Raw genomic sequence first — 18,305 nt, 5'->3', positions numbered from 1 at the left:
ATTAGTCCCGGTTCATGAACCGGGACTAATGGGTCGTTACTAATACCTCCACCCATTAGTCCCGGTTCAAACACGAACCGGGAGAAATATGCCTCCACGTGGCCGGTCCGCCGAGCCCAGTCAGGGGGGGCCTTTGGTCCCGGTTGGTGGCTCCAACCGGGACCAAAAGTTCATGTTTTTTTTACAAATGTGGTTGCTTTAGGGGTTTTGGGGGTTATTTTTAGATTGTTATTAGCTAGCTAATAGAGAGAAGTGTCCTTTTTTATATCTTCGTCCTTGGTTTATCAAGGCTGCTGCTATGTTCATTTCACCCGCTGATATAACATGCTCATGCATGCGCATCATACATCATCATATATAATAACAAGTCCTATGCATCATCATACAACTTCTACTCGTTATTAATAATAAGTCATACGATCATCATCCTCATAGTCATCGAACCCAACCCTACATAATTGTTCTTAGCACATGATCATCAGTATCAGGTAGGACCTAAACACCCTTAAGGTAAAATAGCATAAAACAATATAGACCCTGACTCTCCATTATGAAGAATGGCATCATCCTATCTCCAATTCTTGCCCTTCGCTGCTTGTTGCTTCCAAGAAGCTCCTTACGACTGTCCATACATTTTTTCCATTCTTTGATTGTTATGTCTCCACTTCTTTTAGAAACCCGGTATGGACAGTTGAGATTCGTAGGACGACCTGGTTGTATGTTCAAAACATGAAGGCTACCATGCATATACATCAGATGAGGCACACAATCATTCGGGATTATCTGTTGAAAAACATAGTGATAACTTCGTAGTTAGCAATGATGTACTAGTTTTAGAAGTGTGCAAAAAGATCACGGATGTCGTAATAGTAAAAAAAATCTTACCAGGGTATCTCCATGGTAGTTACCGTAGTTCAACACATGCACTAGTGGCACGTATTGACCATAATGTTGAGGAGTTTGATTGTAGATATTGTAATTCTCAAGATCAGTACAAAATGCGACCAGATGAGTTTTCTCCTGATAAGTTAATTCGGAGCCTTCGGTGTAGTAGGTTCTGTCTACCATCTTCCGCACATTCTTTGAAGAATGAAAATAAGCTGTCAATGGAGATAAGTTGTCAACTATTTTGAAATAAACAATATAAATTACTTAATAACTATTTTGAAAATAAGCCTTCGAGGTTTTGAAGGTGTGGGTAGTGGTGGTCGAAGTGGTGGTTTGGCTCTGTACATGTATGAATATGTACATGTTGAGATAATTGGAAAAAGTAATAGATACATTGATGTGTGTGTTAAAGGGCAGCAGGATGACCCCCCTTGGAGAATAATATTTATATATGGTGAACCTCGAGTTGAAAATCATCATTTGATGTGGACTCTGTTGGCGGATCTGAAGGCAGCGTCACCATTGCCGTGGATAGTTATCGAAGACTACAATGAAGCACTCTGACAATACTAGCATTGCTCTGCTAGGGAACAACAAGAGGCACAAATGATGGCTTTTCGAAATGCCTTGGCAATTTGTGAATACGAGATATTGGCTTCACGGGCTTCCCGTTTACTTTCGACAACCATCAGCAAGGAAATCGTAACGTGAGAACATTTCGGCGAGAGAGCGGGCGACCCCGATCTAGGATTCCTCCCCTGCTTCCCCCGCCACCGCCGGCCACACTCGGCCCCTCCCGCCGGAGCCGACCACCGTCGCGCGTGCCCCGGGCCCACCTCCCTCTTCCCCCTCATCCTCCCCCAACCCCGGCCCTGCCGGTTGCCCCCCCCCCCCCCCCCCCCCGCCGAGTCGGCGGAGCGCCCTCTGCCCTCCTCCCCGTCTCGACCCCCTCCTCCTCCATCTCCCTTCGCCTTCGCCGGCAGCGGCCTCCAGCGTGCCCGGATGGCGGCGGCGGCGGCGGACGTCCCTTCCCCGCACGCCTGGAGGGGGAGTCGGGGCTCTCTCCTGCCCGGCGGCGGTGTTGTTCAGCCGGCGACGATGGGGCCCGGCGGCGGAGTTCTGCGAGCCTCGGGTGCCCTCGACGCGGCGGCGTGGCCGTTGGCTGCGGGGCAGCGCGGTGGGCGGCTGGCCGGTGGCGCCCGCTCGACCCAGATCTAGGCCCTTTCGGGCCCCATCTGGGCTGGGGCGGGCCTGCTATCCAGGGCGCGACGGCGTGGCTCTCTTGTGGTGAGGCGAGGCGGCCGTGGCTACGGTGGTGATGGCTCCGGTGGTCGGTGTTCTGCAACGTGGTTGCAGGGACTGTCCGGACCCGTTGGGGTCCGGTCGGGCCGATGGTGGCCTGGTAGGTCCCCTATAGCTTTGTCCGGTCGACTCCGCGTGGTGGTTGAGGTTGTTCTCTCCTGTCGGCTGTGTTGCGGTTGCCACCGAGCCCGGTGTCTTCTCGTCCTACCCCCAGGTCTCGTGTTGGTGGCTTCAGTGAGACGGTGAAGATGGTGCGGTATCCGTGGTGGCACAGGCTGGTGGGCGGCATGTTGGGCGGTGCACTTCCGATTGTCTGGGGTGACGGTGGTGGTTTCGGGGTGGGAGAAATCTCTGGCGGCTCGTTCGCCGCCGGCGCCGCTACGCCCGTGGGCGTTGCAGGACCCCCCCCCCCCCCCCGGAGGGGCGTCAGTGATACCCCTTTCCCATTGCCAGCCACGTACCGGGGGAAACACTAAGACTTGTCTGGGGAGCAGCGGCGTCGTCGTCGCATTTCTTCATGAAGATGGTTCTTGGTACGCGAGCTTCAGAGTGTTTGGCGGGCGGTGGTACTTCTTCCGAGGGTACATCGGGTGTCGGCCATCTTTGCTTAATTGAGCTGCCGGTGCCGGCATTCATTTCTTTTTCCTTTCTATCCTTTTTTTTTGTGTTTGTTTGTGCTACGGCCCCAGCAAGCTGGTTGTATGGGTTGGATGTTGCTTTATATAATCTAAAGTGGGGAGACCTTTTTTGAAATCGTAACGTAAAAGTTAGACTTGACCGAGCTTGTGCTGATGATGATTGGATGGTGCGGTTTACAAATGCGGACTTGCGGCATCTCACGTCTTCTCGTTCTGACCACTGTCCTATACTACTTCGGCTTGACCAGCCTGATCCGAGGCCGTCGAAGAGAGGTCCGCGTTATGATCTAATATGGCCATATGGGAGAGAGAAGCGACTTTGCCAGGCATCATTAATAATTCTGGGGAGAAGGCAAAGTCCGAAGGTGATCTTGGGGTGGTTGCAAAATCACTTGGACAAGTTATGAAGGACTTGCGTGAATGGAGTACACGTAAATTCGGCAATGTAAGGCGTGAGCTGGAAAATTAAGGGAGGAGCTATCAGAACTGAACCGTTCGGATGCAGATAGAAATACAATAAAGCAAAAAATGGAGAGAATGGATGAGGTATTGTACCTTGAGGAGACGATGTGGTTACAACGTTCTAGGTTGGAATGGCTGCGAGAAGGGGATAGGAACACGCGTTACTTTCAACGTAGGGCTGTTTGGCTAGCACGAAGAAACCTTATAAACAAAACTAGAAAAGGATGACGGGGTGTGGTGTACAGTACCATCGGACATGGAGCTTATGGCATGTTCATACTTTCAGGAGCTCTATAAAAAAGGTTCGACCATAAATTCGGGTCCAATACTTGATCTGCTTGAGGGAAGGGTGACGGAAGAGATGAATGTTAGGTTTAATCTTTTCATGTTCATGTATCTACATGTTTGCATCTAGTTAGACGCATGGTTGGGCACGGTGTCGATGAGTTTCAGCTGGAGGAGCGTGCTGGCGAGATGTCCAGATGCCGTGCGATGCGGCGTACAGGGTGAGATGCCGCCATGCCGTGCGATGCGGTGTGGCTGCATGAACCTGCTGAACAAGTCTACTAGGCGATGCATGAGTACTGTTTTTTTTCGAAACGGAGGCATAAGCTTTGCCTCATCTATTAATTAAGAAGAAGAATAGAGTTTGTTTGTTACACCACACATATTACATGAGGTCCAGTACTCTCCCGGCATTATGCTACCCAATTTGTGTGCACCCGCAGTAACCCAAAGTCTAGCTTCTCTTTTGATGGTGTCGAAGATGACCGGCACAGGTGTTGACTTGTGCCTGAATATACGAGCGTTTCTCTCATTCCAAATGGTCCACCCAACTAGCATAGTGAGGATGCCATGGCCTTTCTATTGGGGATGTTGCTTCCAGACATGTTTCTCCACCAAAGCGAGAGAGAGTGCAAATTGTCCCAAGTTGACATGTCAATCATATGAAGACCAAGCCAATTTTTGATGAGGTTCCAAATCCTAAGGGTGAAGCGACATTTGTAGAAAAGATGGGCTCCATTTTCTTGCACACGCTGGCAAAGCGGGCACAGTCCACAATTTTGCCAACCCCTCCTAGCGAGTCTGTCAGCCGTCCAAATCCTATTACGGGTTGCAAGCCAAGCAAAGAATTTCACCTTCGGCGGAGCCCAAGCGCCCCAAATGTAGCAGTGGAAGATGGTGCCCATAGATCCAATGAATTGTGCGTGATAAGCCGATGCCGACGAATAAAAACCACTTGTTGAGTGCTTCCAAACTATCTCGTCGATGGCATCCTCGCGTAGGTGGGTGTGGCGAATTTGCTCCCAAAGTGTGAGAAATTGTCTAAGCTGCTCCATGGTCAGAACCATATTGAGGTTTATCTTGCGAATCCAAGCATCATCCGCCAAGGCCTCCTTGACTTTCCAATTTTTTCGCGAGGAGGCCAAGTAAATGAGAGGAGCAATGTCCTTCGGTTTCTTTCCATTGAGCCAAGGGGAACCGCAAAAGGGGGCAATGGCACCATTGCCAATTGAGATGATGGTAGAAGCGTAGAATAGGTTGATGTTCACCTTGTCGCATGGGTTCCCCATACCCACCCAAAGCTTGTCCGGGTCTTTCCACTCATACCAAAGCCAACGCAAACGCAAGGCCCGAGCAAACTTGTCAAGGTCGAGCACACCAAATCCACCAAGATGCTTTGGTCGACACACAGTAGCCCAATTAACCTTGCACTTTGCGCCGGTGATTTTGTCTGTTCCCGCCCAAAGGAAAGCCCTCTCGATTTTGTTAATGCTCTCTATTACGGGTGGCGGAATGATAAGTGGAGTGGCCTGGTAGATGACTTGAGAGGTGAGCACCGACTTGACAAGGCTACCACGACCCGTAGTGGTGACGTTCTGCCCATCCCAAGGTACCAGCCTTGCGGCAACCTTATCTTCAAGGAATTGAAAATCTGCTCTCTTGAGTTGCCATATGGATAGTGGTAGGCCCAAGTAACATATGGATAGTTGCCATATGCATGAGTACTGTTACTAGTGTTAGCCAAGAGAGTTGGTCAGTTAGTCTGTTACTAGTCGTCAACCTGTGCATTGGCACGGGCTGGAATATAAATATTGACGAATTGCTACTGTTTGGGTTCATTGTTGTTATTTTACTCTTGCATGCTTTGAAATTCTACCTTTTCCATACTCATTTGAGTACAACACTGTTTTCCATATTAAAATTTTAATCAACATAATTTATTGCTTTTTATTTCTAATTTACCTTACCTTGAAATTTTTATTGTATTTGTGTTTCAGGTGCAACATTGTGCACATTTTAGTTTGCATACTTCATTACATTTAGACTTTTTTATGTAGTATAAAATGCATCAGTTTACAAATGTAGGAATGAAAACTTCCTTCAAAGTGTGAATTCACATAAGATTTACAAAATGGTAGTATCTATCTAGGCATGACTTCATAATTACTGGGAAGAAATTTACCAATCGTTGTCTTCTCCACCATAAAGTAGCTTTCTAAACAATATCTCCCAGTCAAACATCCCTTTGATTATGCAAAAGCAATTCAGATATTTATTTCAGAGTACTTGTTTCCTCAAAAAATAATATTGTTCTTTTTTTATCTGAGTAAATACACTCCTATAAAAAACATTGATACAACTCCAAGACATATCTAAACTGTGCTTTGGTCATAGATCATAATCTAATTCTTTTCTATCAATTTAATATGTGGCTAGATATTAAGATGTACAAATTACTATTATTTTTTACTGTCAACATGATGAAGTCGGGTCTTTTGTCAACTAATACCATCTATTTAGATATAATTATACTTTTATTTTTATATGGAGAGTGACCATGATTATGTTGTACCGAAGCGTCGGCAACTAATGTCATCAACATAAAAGGATCAATTGGACACATATCATTCCTTGCTAATAACCTATAGTTTAGAAAGCTAATTTTCGGTGTATGTATGTGTCCCTAGATCATATCATTTTCAAACTGTATGGAATGCTATTTATATCTAATTATTATTTCTACTTACAAAATGATATAAGTGTTCCAAAATATAGTTTTCAGTTCCCCGAATATTTGCATCTTTCTGGAATTTTTGTTTGAACCTATACATCACGTACATATATGACCGCCAAAAACGCATCTAAACAAAACATAGTATGCATCTGAATTTTGCATGACACACATTTTTTAAGATACTGTAATAATTTATATGTGTCTATTCCAAGAATCGTAGAGCACTGTGCCATTGTTACTTTGCTATTACAAATATATAAAAGATGAAACAAACAATAAGCAGAATACATTAAGACATCCACCTAACAGCAACTAAACTGCGGTTTAAAAACTGATTATTTATGGTCAAAGACGACATGATCCAGTCGCAGCCGTCAAAGGAATTAAGCTCCCGCTAGGTACACTAGAACAAACACTGTCCAGTTTAGAAAAAAGCCAACGCCAAACTTGGAACCACTGATCTCTGGGTGCCCTCCCGCGACCCGCTCCCTCCCGCTAGGCTCCCGCTAGGGTTTCTGCCGCCGGCGGCGGCGCCCTAGCCTCCTCTCGCTGTCGTCGGCCGCAGGCGCGCGCGCCCCGGCGCATCCCGCCCCCCTCTTCCCCCTCCCCTCCCGTTCCCGCCCCTGCGCGGCGCGCCCCTCCCCTGCCTCTTGGCCCCCTCCTCCAGTAGTTCTCCCCCGCCGCCGCCGGCGGACGCCCCCGGCGCTGGCCCGGGTGGTGCCGGCGGCGACGGGCCCTTCTGTCCCCGTGCACTCGTCTCCTTTCCGGGACAGGTGACGGCGGCGATGCTGCTCGGCTAGGCGGCGGCCCGATCCGGCGACGGTCGCTGGCGGTGGGCGCGGTGGCGGTGCTGCCCTTGGCGGCAGGGCGGCGTGGTGACATGCGGTGGCCGGCGGCGCGCCCTCGGCCCAGATCTGGGCCCTCCCGGCCCCATCCGGGTCCTAGCGGGCTGGTTCCTCGGTGTGGCCTCGTTGTCTGCGGCACGGTGAGGAGGAGGAGCGACTCGGATATGGGGCGTCGGCGTCGATGGCGTGCCAGCAGCAGCGCGAAGGCGGGAGCTTTACGGGCCAACGAGGGCTCGGCCGGGCCTGTGGGCCCACGGGCCTGGTGTGCTCCTGCTATTGCATCCGAAAAGCCTACCATCGCCGACGGTGGAGGTGGGGCCCTCTCGCGTGCTGACGGTGTTGATGCCCTAGTCCCGGCTCTGATTCTTCGCCGAGCTGTCCCCACTTCGCGGTGCCGTGGTGAGACGGGGTGGGGGCCTCATGACCGCGTTGGCGCAGGGTGGTGGTTGGTTTGGTGGCTGGATCCGGCGCGCCCGAGGTGCGGGTTGGGATCGGGGGAAATCCCTGTCGGCGGGGCCGACACCGGCGCGGTGGCGTCTGTGGGTGCCACCTGACCTTTCGGGAGGGTGCGATGCCCGTTAGTCCCAGTTCGTGGCACCAACCGGGACTAAAGGGTTAGACCTTTAGTCCCGGTTCGTGCCACCAACCGGTACTAATGGGGTTTGAGGCATTAGTACCGGTTCATGGCATGAACCGGTACTAAAGGTCCCATTTTCAAAACCCCCCCCCATCGCCTTTTCAGTTTTAAAAAAATAAAAGAAAATGATGAAAATGTCAAAAAAATAATTAAAAAAGGTTTTCCATGTAATATGTGGTCTAGTTGTTGGGAGAAAATGATGAAAATGTCAAAATCTCTCTAGAATTTAGTAAAACGGGCATAACTTTTGCATACTAACTCGGATGAAAAAGTTTTTTATATGAAAAATCATCTACTCAAAAAGTTACATCCAATTTTAACAGGGGGTACCCCGTTAAACATTTTTAAAATCCTCAAAAACCTAACAGAAAAAAGTTACGGGGCTTTTAAGATCTGCAGGCAAAAAAAACATCAAATTTCAGTTTTTTTATTTTTGTTAAATCTGGTCAACCTATGGTCAAACTACTTATTCAAGAATATTAGTGTTACTAAATAATTATTTCAGTTTTTTTGAATTTTGGTCAAATCTGGTCAAACTATGGTCAAACTGTAGTCAAACTAATTATTCATGAAAGATTAGTGTTACTAAATAATTATTCAAGAATATTAGTGTTACTAAATAATTATTTCAGTTTTTTGAATTTTGGTCAAATCTGGTCAAACTATGGTCAAACTATGGTCAAACTATGGTCAAATTGTGGTCAAACTAATTATTCAAGAAATATTAGTGTTACTAAATATTAGTGTTATTTTTTGAAACAATAGTTTCAAACTCAAACAGTGAAATGTGTGACTTAATGCTCAAGCTAAATTCCTGAGGTTAATAGGATTGACATCTTACTATTGTCTGTAAAATAACAAGTGCAGACTTGGAAACGAGGGAGAATAGAACCCGAAAGTTAAGCGTGCTCAGGCTGGAGTAGTGAGAAGATGGGTGACCGTCCGGAAAGTTAGATGATTTGAAATGATGAGGGATGATTAGAGATTAGAGGTTAAATTGAGCAGTAATGAGGGGTGATTAGAGATGAGAGGTTAAAATAATTCAGAAATTTGAAAATAAAAAAAAATATTCCAAAAAAAATTCAAAAAAAAATTAAAGAAAAAATCATAAAAATACCTTTAGTACCGGTTGGTGTTACCAACCGGGACTAAAGGTGGACCTCCAGGCAGCGGCCACGTGGAGAACCTTTAGTCCCGGTTCGTGTTAGAACCGGGACTAAAAGGTGAGGCTTTAGTACCGACCCTTTAGTCCTGGTTCCAGAACCAGGACTAAAAACCTTTTTTTACTAGTGCACTCCTCCCCTCTCGAGATCCCGCACCTAAAAAATCGCTAGGAAAGAATCCACGTTCACAACCAACCAGCCTCCCACCCCCTACGATTCCCACTTTTCAGGTAAGATAAAAAGAAAAAGAAAAATCCCTAAGGCGCCCTATCAACACCCCCACGACCCCTCCTCTTTAACTTCCTCTGACGAACGGCCTCCCTCTGCTCCGCCCGCTGTTTCCTCCTTCCTTCGGGCGGTCACCTTTGCTCCTCCGCCTCGCGAACGGGATCGATCGATGTGGCCAATGGAGATTGCGAGCCCCGGCAGGGCGGAGTCAACCGTCAATACACGGTCCACCGGCACCCTCCGTCGCCCTCGTACAGCGCCAGCCGCTTCCCATGTCTCGAGAGAGCATGAGTGGCCAGGAAACAACGGAGTAGCGGTAGCCCGAGAAAGAGAGCACAATGATGGTCTAATTCCTCTATGTATCCATGTTGCGTTGTGGTAATCTCTCTCTCTCTCTCTCTCTGGAATACACATCACACAGATTAATGAGGAGATGAATCAGAGCATCTCGATCATGATCAGTCTCTGCCTGGTGATCAACCCTCATCTGGTCTGACGTCCCGGCCAACTGCAATCAATCGTCGTCGTCTGGATCGATCTTCTTCAATTTGGCCGATAGGGATCGGGATGAACAGGCGGGATGATGTTCTTAGCATCCTGCCACAACGATGCGGATATACTCATTGATCTAGCCCCACTCGCCCCGACTGCCAGGGCGCCCCCAAGTCGCGCTTCAAGCTCCTGGCACGCAATCCTCTGTTCCTCAACCTATTTTTCTTCTGCATTATTATTCACGTTTGGACACCTACATGGTCAAATTAGAACACAAGTGGGTGTCCATAAGATTGAAAACACATGTGGCTATCTGTGTGTAAGAGTAATAATGATAGGCAAAACCACAACAGAAGTATCAACTCATATATCTGGAACATCCTCTGTGCCTGTGCGTACAAAAATTCAGAGTCCCAAAAGCTGATGGCCAGGGCGCAGGACCGCTCGTCTCGGCTTCACAGAATCGCAGCCGAGGGCGACGGTGACGGTCGCCAGCTGCTCGTGGGGCTAGCGGAGGGCGCGGCTGGGGCACGTGGTCATGCTTGGGACATCTGCGGAGCGGAGCGGCGTGCGCACGAGTGCAGGGCAGCAGTAGCCAGGGTGGCAGGAGAGGACCCAGGACACGTTGTGTTCATGTAGTTTTCTTCTTTGTATCCTCTAGCTCTGGCTACGGTTTCCTCTTGCATCCTGTAGCTCTAAGAATGACTTGTGCAGATAAAGATGAAAAATCTAGGGGAAGATTTTGGTGAGCAAGAAGAACAAGGTAATTTATTCTGGTCAACAAAACAAGTTTGTTCCTACACTTTGATGCTATGATTAGTGCTTATTCACTAAAAATGGAAGTACTGATGGGTATAGCATGGTCTGACCAAGAAAGAATACTTTTCTACAGGTTATTTTATTAATGATAATGATAAAATATCATCATGGAATATTAATATAAGATCATAGTACGTACTTTCTTTGCTTGATATATGTATATTACATTCTCTACGTATATGCTCATGCCATCAAAAGTCTTTATTTCCTAGAGATAAAACAGCTACATTATCACACATTTTATATGTTTGTTTAGACTAATGATTCTAATGTTTTTTTAGCAATCTTTTGTAGATTTTGAGGTTGCTCCATTCCATATTCTTGAGCTTCCTAAAAATGGAGAGGGGACTTGTTGCGGATTCATCATCTATGATCTCAACATGTCAAATTTCTCATTCCATTTTTTTTCAAACATATTGAATGAGTTTGACTCTTAGTACTCTTACATAAGTGCCAACATTCATAATGTAGTTATACATGAGTTTATCATTATAATTTAAATACGGTTTTCTAATCTTTCACAAGTGCAACAAAACAGATATGATATGCTACTGAGCTTTCATATTAGACTATCAATGCTACTTATTGTAGATATGTTGCTACGCTCTTAAGCTTTCATATTAGGATTTTAACATTCCTTAAGTACTTCCCTTTACTCCTAGCCTTCAAGGTATGATGATCAGGGTCAGGTTTCACTAATTAACTTATGGATTTGTTCAAATATTTTGGGATGAACTGAAAAGAAAATTCAACTTCTTGATTTCCCAATTTAGCGAACCAGATCAAAGAGTTGTGTAGCCATTAGATGGACAGCTTCACACTGGCGTAAGTATTCATGCCGCTGTAATATAAGGCTTCTTTACCTTCTATTTATATTTGCTACTGTAAAGGAGAAACCATCTATCTTGGTGTGTCATTGTTTTTTTAAGGGAAGGTGTGTTATTGTTATATTGTGTAAATTGTAACCAAGCATATGAATGATTTGCTATATGGTTCTGTTAGTCAAAAGTCATTATTCATGTTTCAAGGGGATGATATATACCTTTAAGCAAAACATGAAGCAGACTTTTGCTTTAGGTACTCCCTCCATGAAATATAATGCCCCTGACTTTGCTTGTGCGACTTTGGTCATTTCTATATACAAAAGTACATGCATTGGACATGTATAAATTGTATTGTCTTACTTTTCTTGCAAAACAATTTTATTTCATATATGTTTATACTAATTTTGTAGAGATACAATAAGTGATAATAATTATTGAAGTTGTGAGATGAAAATCAGATAAGTAGTATTAGAAAGGAGGGAGTACTATTTATTGGCGTCATTTAATATCCAAATATTTTGTTTCAAATAAAGTGCCAAATTTAGTCATTAATTTTTCTTTCCTGTGGCATGCACGTGCCTCTAATCTTTATGGTGTTGGCCGATGTACCTAGACTGTACATGGAATCCTAATGATATTCACTACCAATTACACCAGGTGACAGATTGCTTCAATAAATCTTTTGTCTCCGGCACAATTAAAATGGTGTGACACGGACAAGGAAACGAATTGTAAAAGTAATAGAGTTGACACTTAAGTTTTGGATTCAATTTTAGTCATTGAAAGTCATCATAAAAAAACTTATTCATAAAACTTAGCGATCATAGAACTTCTATGATACGCCTAAATAAATAATGTATTTGCTATATAACCAAACCGATCAGATTATCTTATACTCCAAAGTAAGCACATCAAACATTGAATAGTGCAATGATTTGATTGGTTACATCATTATTTTTTGATATCTCCCGTGGCAACGCACGGGCATTCGACTAGTAATCTCATAGAGTCTTGATTTTTCTTGCTGTACTCTTGAAACAGTTCATAACTAGGACCTTTTGAAGCAGCTTCTAAGAATGGCAATCCAACATTGTCTATATTTGTTGTCACGATTAAAGCAACCTAGTAGTAGAGAACCTTTTAATTTTTTTAATCAATTTTTATATCTAATATCTTATATTTAGGCACCAATTGCAATTTTACATTTTCATAAAAAATGAATCAAACCTAAATTTGTTCCAAAAAAGTGAAATTTTGGCATGTGGTGGTATTATGGGTGTATTGCTAGGTGAAAAGTCTGATAAGAAATGTCAACTGTTTGGTTGTGCTTTGCTTTCAAAAGGATAGATCTACCACGATGTGTGTTTCATGCACAATTCGATACAAAAGGTCTGCAATGAAAAATCCTTCTGTTTGTGTACGAACTGAAGTCTGAATCAAATATGTTCTAAATTAGTTTTTTGATGAAAAACAACCATTGTAGTCAATGGCAGGTGAAACACACATGTAATGTGAGTTTGCCTTTTGTCTTCGCAACCTCTATATGTCATAGTATGTCAGAGACCACAGATATGAAGACTCTGATTTACTAAGTGGTTTACATGAGAAAGGGTGTACTTTGGTTCTGGCGTAGAATAGGTCTGATTGTTCATTTATTTCATATATAGTCCACGAGAAACACCATCCAAAAAACGGGCCAAGAGACGAATTCATATGTGCTAGGAAACAATATTGCCCTCGTCCAGAAGCCACGCAGCTACATAAACCCAGCACCACCAGTCCAGCATGTCAAAGACCCAGCTAAATAAACCCAGCACCACCAATCGACCAATCCAGCACGTCTAAATACAGCATCACATCCACCATCCATAGGATAGAACCGACGCACGGTTTTCTTACGTTTTCTCTCTACTAGTATAGGATCAACTCAACTAAAGTAAGCAACATTTTCACCGTGCCAGCGAGACAGACCAGACTATACAATTCTTCATGTCAAGGACTCATCAGGATACCAAATTCGTCGACGGGATTTGAAGCACGAGAGAGAGCAGGGGCAGGGGGACGTGCCTAGTTGTCACACGCCCTAAACAGAGTCAGCAGGCCCAGGAACAGATTGATGATGTCAAGGTAGAGCGTGACGGCAGCCCAGACATACTCGTCATACTTGTAACGCTTGATGATGCTGCCCGTGTCATAGACAATGTAGCCACTGAAGATGAGTGCCGCCAGCGCGCCATAGATCATGTGAGAGAGCTTGCCCAGCGGGAAGAAGATCTGCAAACAGAAGACATCATCAGTATATATGTGCATTGTAGAATAGAGAAGACTGATAGGTAAATGGGCGACACAACTAACTAGAGAAGGGAACAGACGGCATCTAACCTGAATGAAAGCAAAGACGAGCAAAATCATCAGAGAAGCAAATAGGAAAGGACCAAGGAAGCTGAAGTCCTTGCCCCTCCTTGCAGCCCAGAAGGTGTAAGCAGTGAGGCTCAAGACAACCACAATTGTAAGAATCCCCGCCTGCAAAATGACCTTGCCTGCGCACATAGCGGACTATTTTAGCGGTGGTTCTTTATCAAAGAAAGCCCATCATACCGACAAAGTACAAAACACACACACATATATATAGGAGGACGGCTACTAAATGAACTAATTACTTTCTTATCATCGCATACATCTCCAAATGAACTATCATGTAAATTTGACTAAACAATAAAGCACATGCATGCTAAAATCTGAAGTAAATGGCAGTGATGCAGTGAAGAAGCAAACTATCAGCAACCTCCTGCGATGTGGTACAAGATAGAAAGAACCTTAGAATTGGTACAACCCCAAAATGCAGTGGTGAATGCTAAAGCAAACACAAATGGATGACAGATCAGAGTGCCTGTCAATATAACTCTGTCTAAATCGAAAGATTATGTATTTTCAATCACTTTAATCCAATGAGATTTAACCAGCACATGCATGAAGCATCTATTGTCTTATCACAACACTAGTATGAGATATCAACTGAAAATCCTTTCTATCTTGAAAAAAGTTTAAGCTAGTCCTGCAACCTAAATCACGTCCTTGCCAAAACCATGTCAACTTGGGCAGGTCGGCTTGCATATTATTGGACAAATCGGCCCTTCGGATCAAATTGATACTATCACAACACTTTGTATCTTGCAACAAATAGTGGCCGGAATAAACAGTAAACAAATATGCGAGATCCAACTAATGTTCTATGAAAAGCGAAGGTTACTGTTTGACAATTTCTTAGTGAAAAAGTAGAGCTGAAAATAGCAAAGTAAGGTCTTCTAAAAAGGTAATCCTGCTAGCATAGCAATACTACAAATGATTCTAACTCAGACAAGCATATCAATCATAAATGGTGACCAACAACTACAATTTGCCCTCAACACAGACTAGGAAAATGCATCAACTACAGTCACATGGGCTGCCTGGCCGTGTCTACCATTTGCATGGGTATGGCAAATTGGCAGCGCGTGTATTTCTGAATCCAGTGCACACGCAAACAAAATGCTTCACAATAACAGTATGAAGCTATCAATTGCCGCACATGGTGACTAGCACGATTGCCACATGATAACAGTAGGAAGCAGGCTAGTACGAAAATATCTACTAGCCATGGATATGTAATGAATTAACACAATGAGAGGGGCATTAAAGGCACATGGTGAATAGGCTAGGAGTTGGCATATGTGACTCAAGAATTTGATGGTGCACGAGCTATCAGATTCTGATCATAGCATGTACTGATTTACATAAGCAGCAGAGCAGAAGCAGAAACAGTACCGCTGGTAAAGGCGCATGTCAAGCCCACAGAGAAGCTGATGGCCACTGTGAAGACGCCAAGAAGCAGCAAGTTGATTGGGTGCTTCTGGCGGTAGATGTGCAGCGGGCACAGCACTGCGTAAAACCAACAAGCATTTTAGCAACTGGCACATCACTGCATACAAAAAATTAACAAGCATTTTAGAAACAGAATAACTCCCAGCTGCAATTCACAAAGCTACCACGTCCCAATCTACAGTAGTAAAGCAAAATTAAGAGTGAGTGCATGGGACGTTCCTGCAAAAAAACAGGAGTTGTAATCCATAGCTTTGCAGGGACGAGAATGCAAAGAAAGCAAAGGGAAAGTTAGTCCTGTCCTCTGACCAAGGCCCTCAAAATCAGGCATAATTAAATCTTTTCTTTTTGCGTGAAGGACATGATGAAATCGAACCCATACAACTAGCAGTATGGCGTATAAATTCGTCGGAATCACGCACTGCCATTTGGAATACCCTGAACGACCTTTTATTTCCAGGGGAATCACTCTTAGTCCTACTCTTTATGCTTGCAGGCGTAAAATCAAGAAAGAGCTCCAGTGGCTAGTTCACAGAGCAAAACGAAAATCTTCTTCAGATCTACCAAATTGGGACCGTGGATTCCCATAATTGTTCAACATATCAGTTTTCTGCCATTTAAGATGCACTTGTTGTATGTTGCAATTTAATTTTGTACAGCCCCTGTACACACAAACTCTGCTTCTTTTACCAAGAAAAGAAAAGAAAACCCTCGCTGCAATTGGATCACAAATTCGTAATGGAGGAGCAATGGTTTGAGGCCTCACCGATGAAGGGGAAGACGAGAATGAAGATGTACAGCCCCAGTCCGGCGTAGGAGGAGACGAAAAAGTGCGGGATGGCCGTGACTGTGACGAAGACGGCCGCGACGGCGGCGGTGAGGAGAAGCTGCAGGCAGAGGACGACGTAGATCTTCCGGATGAGCGCCCAGCGCAGCTCGGGGCTCTCCGTCGTCCCGGCGTACGGCGCCCCCTTCGGTGCCGCGGTGCCCGCCTCGATGTCGCCGCCCGCCTCGACGTCGCCGCCGCCCTTCATCTCGCCCGGCGATGAGGTAGGGTTTTCGCGGGTGTGGAGGCGAGTGGGGGAGTGGGGAGTGGGGAGGACGGAGCAAAGCGAACGGAGGCAGTATATAGTCAGATCAGATGACACCGATCTGCCTGCTGGGCCCCACTGGTCAGGCAGAAAAGAATCATGGACGGTGGAAATGCTACGCGGTTCCTTCTTGTTGGAAAAAAAAGCAGATGCCATCTTTTTCTTTTTTGATGAGATTTTTTTGAGGGTTTCTTTTTTGATGAGATGAAGGGAAAGAGATTGGACAGAGGCTCTGTCCGCCTCCACTACCACACAAGATAGGTTTTTCTTTTTTTTTTCCGAGAAAAAACAAGATTGGTTTTCTCTCGAGCGGTTTCGAATTTTGGATTTGTGGAGAGGGGACAAAATTAGATTCTGGGAGAACACTTGGTTTGACACTCCCCTTTAGCTATGCAATTTTGGCCTGTTTATACTATTTGTAATGAGCAAACAAAATGCATGAGTGAAGTTTGGGAGGACCAACAACTGAAGCTCTCATTCAGAAGGAATTTTAGAGTAGGCTCATGGAGCAATGTTATCAGCTGGTGGAAATCTCTAGTAAAAATAGCCAAGTTGGGCATTGGTAACGATTTTAATGTGCTTTGTGATAATGCCAGGTTGCATCATCTTGTTTACCAAAGATGTGGTACATATGAAAGTTTGACGCTTGAGTTTCTTAGTACTCTCTCGCTTAATGTTGGTCTCATGCCAAATATCTATGAGGAAGAGTGGATCACTTTCCGCCTCTTAGACCAAAATTTTAGCATGACTCTTGATGAGTGGTACACTCATTTTGGCTTTACCAACAGCAACAATGACATCTGCTATGTTTATGATTATCTTAAACCACACCCGAGGCAATCCTTTTATAGGATGAGTTACCATGATTCCAAACAAAGGGTAAGTTGCATTGAAAGTCCTGATATTCCATATTTCTATTATGTTAACACTAACTCATTACATGCACGAGGAGAAATTTTTAAGGTGAACGACGAGAATATGTTGTGGAAAGCAGGTAACCTTGATGTCGGTTATTCGCTCATTCTAAGGGCAATAATCTTGCTACACCTTGCGCACCAAGCAAACCATGCACAAGGACATATCGCATGTGGAGGAGTCGTCACCATGTTGGCCAACTCCCTTGGTCTCAACTACTACCATCCACACCCCATTGTCGGTAATAACCTTGTTAATATTCGAGTTTTATCTAGTGCTTCAAATGGTAGTGGTTCGCCATGGTCGTCATTGCATTCAAATTTCGGGAGTTGGGTCCTTGTTACCTACTCCCATGCCTAACCGTTTTGCCATATAAATGGACAATTGCATTATGTGCGACAAGAGGGACATGCAACTTTTAACCAAGATGGTCTAGAGCCCGAGCAAGTTAATGAAGAAGACCTCGCCGTCGACGAAGAAGAGGAGCAACCCCAAGAGGAGGAGCCACAATAAGAAGTCTACACCACTTTTGCAAACCTTTACAGTCTTCAGGGCTCCATCAATGACATGACCAACCTCGCTGAGTCCCTTTGAGACACGTCTGCCTACATGAACACAAGTTTCTCCAGCTGGGACCAGGGATGGGCTCCTGACCAACTGCCACAATGATCTCACCGGTTTGGGCTTGCAAAAATTTATGCTTGGGGGAGGTTACTACCGCGTCTACATCAAAATGTGGCGGTATTATTTATAAGTTGCAATGAGGTTGTACTTCATCTTGTTGATATTCAAACATTCGTGTTGGTTTGTTCCAACACTTTACTTTTATTTGTTTTCACTTTTCTTTTTTGCTATTGTGATTTTCTGTTTGCAAGTTAGTTTTCAAAAACTAAAAAATAGAATAAGTTTTGCTTTGCTCTTTATTTTTTTCCCTTGGAATTCGTTTGCATTCTTGTTTATATTTTAGAGGAGTTGATCTACATGTACAACGAGGAATGAAAGCTTAAGGAAGAGAAGTGTGTACATTCACGATCGTGAAAGGTATGTCCTACTACTCCCGTCTTTTGCACTGGAATTGCTTAGAATAGATGTAGTAGTAGTAGTATGTGTGATGAGCGCTAGTG

At 44.7% G+C, this 18,305-nt stretch overlaps 1 protein-coding gene across 1 annotated transcript; it reads right to left on the bottom strand.

Annotated features, from left to right (window-relative positions):
- Positions 1 to 13,029: 13,029 nt before the first annotated feature.
- LOC123072407 (protein LIFEGUARD 2) lies at positions 13,030 to 16,291 on the bottom strand. The gene is made up of 4 exons (XM_044495958.1): positions 15,942 to 16,291; positions 15,122 to 15,235; positions 13,700 to 13,857; positions 13,030 to 13,591 (listed from the first exon to the last, which is right to left on the bottom strand). Exons 1-4 carry the CDS (start codon positions 16,207 to 16,209, stop codon positions 13,385 to 13,387), a joined length of 747 nt encoding a protein of 248 aa, XP_044351893.1. The 5' UTR covers positions 16,210 to 16,291; the 3' UTR covers positions 13,030 to 13,384.
- Between the last annotated feature and the right edge of the window lie 2,014 nt (positions 16,292 to 18,305).

Source organism: Triticum aestivum, chromosome 3B, assembly GCF_018294505.1.
Source record: "Triticum aestivum cultivar Chinese Spring chromosome 3B, IWGSC CS RefSeq v2.1, whole genome shotgun sequence".
Taxonomy (NCBI): Eukaryota; Viridiplantae; Streptophyta; class Magnoliopsida; order Poales; family Poaceae; genus Triticum; species Triticum aestivum.
Note: the sequence above shows the minus strand (reverse complement) of the source record. Positions and strands in the feature narration are given on the sequence as shown.

Bases quoted from the DNA above. Each gene is read 5' to 3' on its own strand.
- LOC123072407 (XM_044495958.1), bottom strand. From the start codon at position 16,209: ATGAAGGGCGGCGGCGACGTCGAGGCGGGCGGCGACATCGAGGCGGGC. The intron at 15,236-15,941 runs GTGAGGCCTCAA...GGTTTTACGCAG, and splicing joins TCTCGTCTTCCCCTTCATCG to TGCTGTGCCCGCTGCACATC. The intron at 13,592-13,699 runs GTTAGATGCCGT...TTCTGTTTGCAG, and splicing joins TCGTCTTTGCTTTCATTCAG to ATCTTCTTCCCGCTGGGCAA.